The 12705-nt window shown below is 40.7% G+C and overlaps 1 protein-coding gene across 7 annotated transcripts in view; it reads left to right on the forward strand.

The window, feature by feature from the left end:
• Positions 1 to 12705, forward strand: part of Ift38 (intraflagellar transport 38) — a 51308-nt gene that overhangs the window by 4379 nt on the left and 34224 nt on the right. For 6 of the 7 annotated variants that reach the window (XR_015447961.1, XM_004864747.3, XM_004864750.3 and 3 more), the window contains 3 exons: positions 302 to 386; positions 1357 to 1536; positions 11479 to 11574. Coding sequence is in view for 5 of the 7 variants with exons in the window: in XM_004864747.3 (XP_004864804.1) it covers positions 302 to 386; positions 1357 to 1536; positions 11479 to 11574 (361 nt within the window). In the remaining 2 variants the exon portion in view is untranslated. The remainder of the gene's footprint in view (positions 1 to 301; positions 387 to 1356; positions 1537 to 11478; positions 11575 to 12705) is intronic. The other variant, XM_087202993.1, reaches the window with a different exon arrangement.

Raw genomic sequence — 12705 nt, forward strand, 5'->3', positions numbered from 1 at the left:
AAAATTTATTTTTAAAAATTTCTTCAGTTTTATGACTATTTTACAAAAACCTCAAGGTCTGAGATTTAATTTTGTAAGCTGAGCCCCACATTTGATTTTTAAATCACTTGAATCTGTTTTTGGGTGGGAATTTGTTCCCTTGATATTTTGTGTTGATTTTGAAGTTTTTCTTAATCTCATGGCCTTATGTGGGGACTTGGAGAGTCCTGTGTTAGAGATGCACTGCCCTTTCAGGTGCCTAGTTTCTCTTTAGTGGACTTTCTGTAAATAAACTTGTGTTTGTGCTCTCTCTCTGCAATAGGTATGAGCCTCAGACTGACATCCCTTCTGATGTTGAGACTGAACAAGACCGAGTTTTCTTCATTAAGGCAGTTGCCCAGTTCATGGTCAGTTCACAGTTATTTTGTGGAGTTATAAAATTAGAAAGGGATGAATCCTATTTAGGGCTACTTTCAAATTGAGTAATTGAGTTTACTTTCTAAAACCCTTCCACCATCCAGGTTCTGTGAAGCCATTTCAACAGTGAAGTTTTTTTGTTTTTAGTTTATTTTTAATTTACTATTTGTTAAGATTTTTGCGTGTTTATTTTTAGGGAAATTAAAGTATGTCATCACATACTTTCTACCCTGTCTGCCATGGGCACAGTTGTACTCCCAGTAATCCCTGTTTTAAATTTCTACCATGGAAAATTATGCATGTTTAAGCAAATAATATATATTATTATTTTTCCTTCCATTTACACAAATGATAGTATATTATATACCACTCTGTAGCATCTTGTTTACTTAGTGGTATATTTTGGAGAACATTCCAAATACATACAGAATTTCCTCCTTCTCTCTTGTATTTGACTAGTATTCTTACATGGATGTGCCATAATTTAAGCAATTTATATAGATAGGTATTTTAGTCATTTCCAACTTTTGCTCTTTGAAATAATGCTATAACAAATAACCTATGTCTATCACTTTGTGTATATGTGATTATATCCTTGACTGAATTCTTAGTATTGGAATTATTGGATCAGAAAATATGTGCATTTTTTATTTCTGTGTCTTACCAAATTGCTCTACCAATTTCTATACTTAACAGTTTATGTCACTTAGATATTTTACTCATAATACTGTTAGGTTCTTTCAATTTTTGGCAGAGACATTTTCAAATTACTTTCCTAAGATTTGGCTTAGACTTTAAAAGGTAAGGTCCTTAATTTATTTCCATTGTTGTTATTCTTTTTTGTTTTGTTTTGTTTTGTTTTTTGAGACTGGATCTCACTATGTAGTTCAGGCTGGTCTTGAACTTACTTTATAGCCCAGGCAAAACCATGCCTGGCTTTGTTGTTTTGTCTTAAAATAGGCCACAAAGGCACATATAAAACTCAATACCAAGAAGCTTTACCAAGCAGATGGGTATGCAGTGAAAGAACTGCTGAAGATCACATCCGTCCTTTATAATGCTATGAAGACCAAAGGGATGGAAGGCTCTAAAGTAGGAGAGGAAGATATCAGCAAGTTCAAATTTGATCTTAGCTCCAAGGTAAGGACAATCAAATACTTGTAGCAAGGGAGTGTTTATTTCTTAGACTTGGAAATGGGGTAGGGGGGTGATCACAGAATCACTTCTTTCCCTACTCTTGACTGAGGGCAGTTGGTTAGTTTTATGCTCATCAGAATTGAAATAAAAAGAAAGTCACAGTGAATTAATTCATAACTCCTTACTGAAAGCCCAGTATGCAACAGGTAACATTTGAGCATTGGAGATATAGATGTGAATGAAGAGGACAGAAGTTCTGTGTCTCTGTAGCCTAGCTGGAGAAGTCAGACTGTGGACAACAATATTAAAAGTGTGGTAGATCTGGTATAGTCAGTGCCACAGAGATAAAAGGCAGGGTCAGGGGTGGAGAGTGCTGGGGAGAGGTATTTTAAATAGGGTGATCAGGAAGCCCTCATGAATTGGATGGTTTCTTAAAGATCTGAGGAAGGGAAGGAGCAAGCCATGTAGGCAGGTGGGGGGAGTGTGTCCTGAGAAGAGAAGGTTCAGTAGGTGTTTTTAACAAAAAGCAGGGAGACCCTATGGTGAGAGCTAAAAGAGGAGGCAGTGGCAAACCCTTTGGCCCCTGGAAAGGAAGCCTTTGACTTTTACACTGAGCTGGAAAATCACTTGGGATTTTGAGCAGAGATATATATGCTTTGCATTTTCTGTGAAAAAAATCACTCTGGCCACTGGGCTGCTCTCAGGGAAGTGAGAGGCCAGGAGGGTGGTAGCAGGTGACAGGCATTTGGAACAGAGTGGTTGAGGAAAGGGTAGGTGCCAGGAGCCCATCGGAGCTGACAGGTGTTGGAGAAACTGACTTAAAGCAACAAGCTAGAGTGACAGTTTTGGCTTCTCATAACTTACTGTGAAGGGGTAAGAAAGACTAAAAAAACCAGAGGAAGGGACAACAGACCCTGCTCATCTCCCCTGTAGAACAGTACCCCCACCAGTTAAGGGCAGGAGCCCCCAAAAAAGGTTCCAGCAGTTTCATGGCCCTGAAGTGGTACAAGGGGCCAGGAGTAGAGAAGTACAGGACACTGAATCTGGGTAGGGAAAGTGTCCCATGCCCCTAAGGAGGCCTCAATAGAGGCCCTGAAGAGGACATTGGCCCACATCAGTTGAAGTGACCTAGGGTTAATGGTGCCAGGGTTCAGAATACAAATGAGAGCAAGGGGGATGGGGATGTACCTCAGTGGTAGAGCACTTGCCTAATGTGTGAGAGGCCCTGGGTTTGACCCCCAGCACGGAAAGAACAAAAACAAAATCAAACTTGAAATAGATTATAAGAATACACAACTCATCTCAGCAAACCCTCTCCCCGCCAAAAAAGGAGAGAAGCTAGGTGTGGTGGTGCACACCTGTAATCCCAGCACTCAGGAGGCTGAGGGAGGAGGATTGCCGTGAGTTTGAGGCTAGCCTGGGCTACATAGTGAGGTCAAGGCCAGCCTGAGTGACATAGTGAGACCCTGTCTCACAAAACCAAAAAAAAAGGAGCAAGCAAGGCTATCCAAAGGGCCTGAGTCCTTGACCACAGCTCCCCCAGGGACAGTAGTACGTTATCTGTGCCCCTGGTCTGATGGCAGGGCAGCTTTTCTGTGTGAGGCCTGCCAGGGAAAGCCTGTAATCAGTGTGGTTGGACCTGAAAAAAAGTCACACATTGGTTTTTGTTTTGTGGTACTGAAGATTGAACCTAAGACCTCACACATGCTAGGCAACCACTCTCACCATTTAGGTACATCCCTGGCCTTTTATATTATTATTTGTTTTTGTTTGTTTGTTTGTTTTGGGTACCAGGGATTGAACTTGGGTCCTTGCGCTTGCAAGGCAGAAAACAGAACCACTGAGCTAAGTCCCCGGCTGGCCTTTTATAAAAATTTTCATTTTGACAAAGGATCTCACTGAGTTGCTCAGGCTGGCCTTAAACTTGTTGATCCTCTTGCTTCAGCCTCCCAAATACCTGGGATTACATTTGTATACCACCATACCCGGCTACCACATTGGTTCTTAATAAGGAGCCTCTCCTTAAAGGAGAGAAGTGATTGGCAGTTCAGGCACATTTTGGGTTTTGGGGTTTTTTGGGGTTTTTTTTGTGGTACTGGGGATTGAATTCAGGACCTTGTGCCTACGAGGCAGGTGCAGCGCCATTGAACTAAATCCCTGGCTAGGCACATTTTGAAGGTAGATCTTATGGGATTGGATATGACTGGGTAATGAAATGATATGTGGAAGATCCTGAAGCAGCACTGTGGCATCAGACTTCCTGTACTGATGGCCATGGTTTCCATCTGTGCTCTATTCTATGGGACCCAGGGGCGAAAGGAGCTAGAACAACTGACAAACTGAGCCCTAAATGTTATTCAATTATTTAATGTTAAACGGCCACACATGCTGGGACTACAGTATTAGATAACACAGTTCTATAAAGTTTTTGATCCAAGCACATGGAAGATGAAGTTATATTTATTGAAGTGGAGAAAAGTTTGGAAGGCCATAGGTTTGGCAGGAAAGATTAAGAGTTTGTTTCTTGACCTATTACTTTTGTGATGCCCATTGGATATCCAAGTGGAGATACTGAGCAGGTAGTAGTTGGTGTGTGAGGCTAGAGCTGGAAGTTGGGAGGCATCTGCACCTAGGTAGAATTAAAGCCATGGGGTTAGGAGGAGTGCCAGTAGGAAAGGAGATGTCTTGGGACTGAACACTGAACAAGTGGGGAAGGTAAGGGGAATCTTGCAAAGGCAGTAGGGACCTGCTGCCAGTTAGGTAGCAAAAGCAGCTACAGGGGCTGAGGAGGGAAAAACTGAGGCTGGAGGGGCTGCATCTCTAAGGACCAAGGAAAGGGGAACAAAGTCATCAGTTGAGATTGAAGAGGGAGACCTGTAGCCAGTGAATTGAAAATACAAGAGAGAAGGTAGGAATTAGTTTTTCAGCAGAGAGGGTGAGTGAACTAACAGACAGATGTTTATGATTGGTCTCTTTGGGAAATTTAGCCTATTCAAGGAAGAGGGAAGGCACATACCCCCAAAGAAAGAAGCCTGAATGCTAAATTGTCATTGTCATTGTCAATGTCTTCCTGGCAGTAGCCCCCCACTTTGGGGGCTCGGAATTGTTGTAAGTATTTGGTGGGTGTGAGATCATGGCAGCCCTACAGAAGAAAGAATAAAACAGGGCTGGGGATTTAGCTCATTGTTTCCACTGCCTGCCTCACAAGTGCAAGGTCCTGAGTTTGATCCCCTGTACTCCCCCCTCCAAAAAAAGAATAAAGCAGAAGTTGAGGGGGCAAGGGAATATTAAACATGAGCCTTCAGGGAGCCTTGCAGCCTGCTGCACCACCACCCCCAGTGCCAAGGAGCAGAGCCACCGCCAGCACTGAGGAGGAGCCTTCTGGGCCTCTGTACCACCACCCCCAGCGCCAAGGAAGTGAGACACATGGGCGCCAGCAGCACACACTCCCCCCACCCTCCCACCCCCATTGAAATGAGAAGACACACAAACAAGTCTCAAAACCAGACTTCCAGATCACCTAAAGCAACCCCAAAGGGAAATGAGATAGAACAGTCTGATACTCAACCACCTGGACTCCCTGAACTGGCAACAAAAGAAGATCTGCAAAAAATAAAATCAGAAATAATTTCTCAGATAAGAGCAGAGATTGTCCCCATAGTGCAACACATGATTAATAAATCTAGAGAGGACACAGATAAAAAAATAGAAGAGCTGAGGAACATGATGGAATTCCAACATAGGAAACAAATGGAATCCATGAAACAGATACAAACAGATTTCCAGGAGATTAAAAACTCCATTGAAAGTTTATGCAGCAGAATAAACTAATGTGAGGACAGAATTTCAGATATAGAAGATAAGATTGCAATTAGTGACCAGGAAAAGAAAAATTTCTTTAAAATAAGGGACCACAAGAAATCAATCCAGCAGCTGCTAGATGATGCAAAGAAGAATAACATCAGACTGATCAGAGTCAACGAAGAAACAGGAGAGAGTGCAGATGACATAAAAAAACTCTTCACAGAAGTGATGGCAGAAAACTTCCCAAGCAGGGGGAAAGAACTTAACATACATATAAGTGAGGCATATAGGACTCCAACTAGCTTTGATAAAAAAAAAAAATGTACACATAGGGATATAATAGTTAAGATTCCAGGGCCGGGGATTTAGCTCAGTGGTTCCACCGCCTGCTTTGCAAGCTAAGGACCCAAGTTCGATCCCTGGTACCAAAAAAAAAAAAAAAAAAAGATTCCAGAAACCCAACAGAAGAACAATATTCTACAAGCAGTTAGAGTTCTTTTTATTTTTTTTTGGTACTGGGGATTGAACTCAGGTCCTTGCACTTGCGCAGCAGGTGGCAAAACCACTGAGCTAAATCCCCAGCCCTACAAGCAGTTAGAGAAAAGAAACAAATCACATACAAAGAAAAGCCCATCAGAATCATAGCAGACTTCTCAACACAAACCCTCAAGGCAAGAGCTTGGAGTGACATATTTCAAGCCCTAAAGGAAAACAGCCTCCAACCCAGATTGATGTACCCTGCAAAACTATCTTTCAGAATTGATGGAGAAATAAGATATTTTCGTGACAAAGAGCGCCTTAGGAACTTAATGAATATCAAACCAGCACTCCAGAAAATTTTAGACAATATCCTAGGAAAAGACAACGAGGATCACAACCCCAGGAAGCCCAGCAGAATGAATCCATTAGGCATGACAAGAAATTAAAGCAAAGTGGGAGAATCCAACAAAAAGAAAATGTCATGACAATAAGTCAATACGTATCAGTTATAACCATCAATGTTAATGGTCTCAATTCACCAATTGAAATAGACTGGCAGAATGGGTGAAGAAGCAAGATCCAATAATATGTTGTGTACAAGAAACACACTTAATTCAAAAACTCATAGACTGAAAGTTAAAGGGTGGAAAACAATACTCCATGTGACAGGAACCTGAAAAAAAGCAGGAGTAGCTATCCTCTTTGCAGATCAAGTGGATTTCAAACCCACACTGATTAAGAGAGACAAAGAAGAACACTACATCCTTGTAAAGGGAACAATCCAAGAGGAAGAGAGGACAATCATAAATATAGATACCCCAAACACTAGTGCCCCCAACTATATAAAACAAATACTAATGGACATGAAAATTAAGCACTAATACAGTAGTAGTGGGGGACCACAATACCCCACTGTCACAAACAGATAGATCAACTAGACAAAAAATAATGAAATACTAGAACTAAATCAAACTCTTGAACAAATGAACTTAACATGTTTACAGAGTGTTTCCCCCCACAAAATCAGAGTGCACATTCTTTTCAGCTGCACACAGGTTGTTCTCCAAAATAGACCACATACTCGCTCATAGAACATGTTTCAGTGGAAAGGAATTGAAGTTATCCCCTGTATATTATCAGACCATAGTGTGATGAAATTGGAGATCAATAGCAAAAGAAACTCAAGAAATTTCATAAACATGTGGAAATTGAACAACACACTTCTGAATAACCAATGGGTCACAGGAAATTAAAGAAATAAGACAGTTCCTACAATTAAATGACAATGACAATACAACATTGGAATCTGTGGGACACAATGAAAGTAGTCTTAAGAGGGAAATTCATAGCAGTGAATACTCATTAGGAAAACAGAGCAAGCCCAATTAAACAGCCTGATGCTGAACCTCAAGCTTCTAGAAAAAGAAGAGCAGGACAACCCCAAAGCTCATACAAGGGAGGAAATTATAAAGATCAGAGGAGAAATCAATGCAATGGAAACTAAGAGAATGATACAAAAAATCAATGAAGCCAAGAGTTGGTTCTTCAAAAGAATAAACAAAATTGACACACCTTTAGCCAGCCTTGTCAGAAAAAGGAAAGAAAAGGCCCAAATCCATGCAATTCGGAATGAAAAGGATGAAATTATGATGTACCCAGCAGAAATCCAGAGGATCATCAATACCTGCTTTGAGAACCTATACGCCAGTAAGATGGGAAACACAGAGGAAATGGACAGATTCCTAGATACGAATTATCCCAGAATATTCCTAGGTATGAATTACCAAAGTTGAACAGAGAAGACCTAAAAATTCTAAACAACCCAATATCAATCAATGAAATTGAAAACATAATTAAAAACTTACCAACTAAGAAAACCCTGGGTCCTGATGGCTTCACTGCCAAATTCTACAAGACATTTAGAGAGGAACCACTGCCACTACTGTTTAAACTCTTCAGTGAAATTGAAAGGGAAACAATACTCCCAAATTCATTCCTGGAAGCAAGCATCACCTTGATCCCCAAAGGAGAGAAAGACCCAACTGAAAAAGAGAACTATAGGCCAATCTCACTAATGAACATAGATGCAAAAATCCTTAATAAGATACTGGCAAATAGAATGCAGAAGATCATCAAGAAGATCATACACCCTGACCAAGTGAGATCCATCCCAGGGATGCAGGGATGGTTCAACATACGCAAATCAATCAATGTAATACACTATATCGATAGAGCCAAGGACAAAAACCATGTGATCATCTCAATAGATGCAGAAAAAGCATTCAACAAAATCCAACACACATTTATGATAAAAACTCTACAAAAAATTGGAATAGACAGTCTCTACCTCAATCTGATAAAAGCCATCTATAAAAAAACCAACAGCCAATATCATACTAAATGGTCAAAAACTGAAATCCTTCACACTAAAATCAGGAACAAGACAAAGATGTCCACTATCACCACTCCTGTTCAATATAGTTTTGGAAACAGCCACAGCAATTAGACAAGAGAAAGAAATAAAAGGAATAAAGATAGGAAATGAAGAAGTCAAATTGTCATTATTTGCAGATGATATGATACTCTATATAGAAGACCCCAAAAACTCCACCAAAAGTCTTTTAGACTTAACCACATTCCCTAAAGTAGCTGGATACAAGGTCAACACACAAAAATCAATAGCTTTCCTCTACACGAACAACAGACTCACTGAGAGACAAATAGGTCAAACAATTCCTTTCACAATAGCATCCAAAAAACTGCAATACCTAGGAATCAACCTAACAAAAGAGATCAAAGACCTTTTCTCTAAAAACTATAGCACTGTGAAAAGAGAGATTGAAGATTATATCAGAAAATGGAAAGACATCCCTTGCTCCTGGGTAGGAAGAATCAACATAGTGAAAATGGCCATACTTCCGAAACTGCTATATAGATTCAATGCAATCCCAATTGAAATCCCAGCAGCATACTTCATGGATCTTGAGAAAACAATCTAAAAATTCATTTGGAACAAAAAGAGACCCAGAATAGCAAAAGCAATTCTAGGCAATAGAGATATGGCAGGGTGTATTACAACCCCCAACTTGAAACTATACTACAAAGCTACTGTGATAAAAACAGCATGGTACTGGCAAAGGAACAGACCTGAAGACCAGCAGAACAGATTAGAAGATACAGAAACAACTCCAGACACACTCAGCCACCTCATTTTTGACAAAGGAGCCAAACACCCTCACTGGAGGAAAGTTAGCCTCTTTAATAAGTGGTGCTGGAAAAATTGGGTTTCAACTTGCCAATGATTAAAACTAGACCTATATCTCTCACCATGCACTAAACTAAAATCAAAATACATTAAAGATCTAAATATCAAAACAGAAATGCTGAACCGGGTGGAACAGAAGTTAGATAGAACTCTTGAAGACATCGGTGTAGGAAAAGATTTTATGAACAAAACCTCAGTTGCCCGTGAACTAGCACAAAAAAAATCAACAAGTGGGATCTCTTCTTATTAAAAAGCTTCTGCACAGCAAGAGAAACCACCAACAGTGTTTAGAGACAATCTACAATGTGGGAAAAAATTTTCACCTACTGTTCCTCAGACAAAGATCTACTATCTAGAATCTATAAAGAAGTTTTAAAGATCAGACCTAGGGCCGGGGATTTATCTCAGTGGTTCCGCCACCTGCCCTGCAAGTACAAGGACCCAAGTTCAATACCCGGTACCAAACTATAAAAATAAATAAATAATAATTTAAAAATCAGCCCTCCCAAATTTAAAGACCCAATCCAAAAATAGGCATCTGACATGAACAGACATTTGTCAAACAAAGAAGTAGAAATAGCAAATAAATATATGAAAAAATGTTCAACATCACTGGTCATTCGAGAGATGAAAATGAAAACAACACTGAGATTCCACCTCACCCCAGAAAGAATGGCTGCTATCATGAAATCAACCAATAACAAATGCTGGCGGGGCTGTGGGGAAAGAGGAACACTGTTCCACTGCTGGTGGGAGTGTAGACTGGTGCAACCACTGTGGAAATCAGTATGGAGATACGTCAAAGAACTAGGACTGGAAGTCCCATTTGACCCAGCTATTCTCCTGCCAGGTATCTTCCCCAAAGAATTAAAAGAATCATACCACAGTGATATATGTCCACCCATGTTCACAGCAGCACAATTTGTAATAGCTAAAATTTGGAAGCAGCCCAGTTCCCCATCAACTGGAGACTGGATCAAGAAAATGTGGTTTTTAAAATAAAATGGAGTACTGCTCAGCCATAAAAAATGAGAAATTAGAGACATTTATAGCTAAATGGATGCACATTGTGGTGATACTCTGAAGTGAAATAAAGAGAACACGTGTAAATACCAAATAGTTTCTCTAGTGTGAGAAACAAAGTGTAAATAAGGACTAAAAGGTATAATAGGTAATGTGAAATAGGAAGAAAAGGGGCAAAGGGGAAGGGGAGGTAGGAGGGGTAGAGGAAAGGAAAGAAGGGAATGGAATTAATATGAGAAAATGAAAGAAAGGAAACAAAGTCTTTGTAAATAGGGAGGGGTGGAGGGGTTGAAGGGAGGGGAGGGGAAGGGAAGGGGGAAAAGTAAGAACCAAGAGAGATTACGTAAAGGTGCAAATTTCCAATGATGAATGTCATTATATTGGATACCTAAAATGTACCAATAAAATTTATTTTATTTTATTTTGGGGGGGTACTGGGGATCGAACTCAGGTCCTTGCACTTGCGCAGCAGGCAGCGAAACCACTGAGCTAAATCCCCAGCCCTAAAATTAATTTTTAAAAAGGAAAAAAAAGAAACATGAGCCTTCAGGATGCTGCAGTAGAATATAGTGTTAGCTTTCTGTCACTATGACAAAATACCTGAGAAAATCAACTAAAAGGAAGAAATATTTATTTTGACTTAACTATTTATTTTGTTTTCAGAAGTTTAAGTCCATTATTTCTAGGCCTGTGGTGAGACAGGAACATCATGGCAGAAGGTTGTGGTGGAGCAAAGCTGCTCACCTCATAAATAGCCTGAAAGCAGAGAAAGAAAGCCAAAGAAGAGGAGGCAAGGGACAAGATACAATATATCCTTCAAAGCGTCTCCCCCAAGTGACCTGCTCCATTTAGATAGAGACAGGCCCCACATCCTAATGAGCACATTCCGCTAATGAACTCATCAGTGCATTAATCCACTTGATGAAGTTAGAGCCTTCATGAACTGATGGCATCCAGAAGCCATCAGTTGGCAACCAGGCCTTCAACGTGAGCCTTTTGGGGGACATTTTGGATCCTAACCATTAAAAATACGTGTCCCTCAGAGTACCCCTTCATTTAGTCACACAGCTACTGTCGGGATCATTGTAACCTATTTCAAATAGGAAATGTGTCAGCTTTCTCCTGCCTGTACCTCCTCATTATGGATTTAGATTAACTTGACATTTTATTTTCTGAGAGACTGGGTGTCCTGGAATTGGTTCCATTTGTACTTAGATCAGTATTTCCTAAGCAGGTGTCCTGAGAGCTGTCTTGCAGCATGTAAGTGTGGGGCTGGAGAAACACGTGCTCTGTAGTCATGTATCCCATCTCAAGGTAGCAGTTGGTACTAACAGACCAGCTACTGAATATGTACCTGTACCTTTTCCTTCTAGATTGCAGATTTGAAGGCAGCCAGGCAGCTTGCTTCTGAAATCACTGCCAAAGGAGCATTTCTGTATGACTTGCTGGGAAAGGAGGTCGAGTTAAGGGTAAGCAGATGAAGAATGCAAATTTTTTCTTCCAGGTTTTCTTTTTAAATTCTATTTCTTGCTCTTTAGTTCTCATTTTCTTAAGCTATACCTGATTGAAAGAGATAATGTTTGCAGTTTAAAGTAATGCAGAAAGTTGAATGCCAAGACTGCTTTTAATGGGCACAGGTTTTAATACCTTTAGCTTCCACTTTAGGAATGGCAAATAGGTGGCGTGTTACTGAGACTACCCTTCTTGTGCCTGTGGCAGACATTATTAATCATGATGCTTTTTCCATGTTCCCCATGATCTTCTTCAGGATCTTTTTATTGTGCGTGTGTGCGTCTGTGTGTGTGTGTGTGTGTGTGTGTGTGTGTGTGCGCGCGTGCAGTACTGGGGTTTGAACCCAGAGCCTTCACATTGAGCTGTATCTTCAGTCCTTTTTGTTTTGAAATGGGCATCTCAATAAGTTGCTAAGTTGCCCAGGGTGGGCTTGAACTTATGATCCTCCTGAATCAGCCTTCCAGAGTGCTGGGATGGCACATGCCAATATATTCAGCTGAGATGAGGATCTTTAAAAGGCTTTAAAAAGCCTGGCTTTCATTCTGATGTTACCATTATTCAATGAGATCTGCCACTGGGTGTTTCAGAAGTCTCACAGGTGATGCTAACATACAGCAAAGTTTGGGATCAACAAGCTAGGCAGTCACTCGGAAGCAGTTGGAGTTTGTGTTAGTGTGAAACTTCTTTGCAATCTTTATTCCAGCCAGACCCAGTCAAGGAGTATGCACTCTTTCTCCACTCCACTTAAGCAACTGTTTGAGAGTTTGTTTCCTAACCTTTACTAAACAGACTCACCCAACGTCTAGATTGTCCTCATACCAATGAGTTAGTGTGCCTGGGCCTGAGAACAGGCATCACGGTTTAAAGATCACCAGGTGATTCCAACGAGAAGCAGAATTTGGGAACTACTGATTTTGGGGGGGGGAGGTGGTACTGGGGATCGAACTTGGGTCCTTGCACTTGCGAGGCAGGCAGCAGAACCACTGAGCTAAGTCCCCGGCCCTACTGATTTTTTTTGGTTTTTTGAGACAGGGTAGAACTATGTAGTTCTGGCTGTTCTTGAACTCACTGTGTAACCCAGGGTGGCC

This window comes from Heterocephalus glaber, unplaced genomic scaffold (assembly GCF_053883595.1).
Source record: "Heterocephalus glaber isolate CG9 unplaced genomic scaffold, H.glaber_assembly_v1.0 deba00001781, whole genome shotgun sequence".
In the NCBI taxonomy this organism is placed as follows: Eukaryota; Metazoa; Chordata; class Mammalia; order Rodentia; family Bathyergidae; genus Heterocephalus; species Heterocephalus glaber.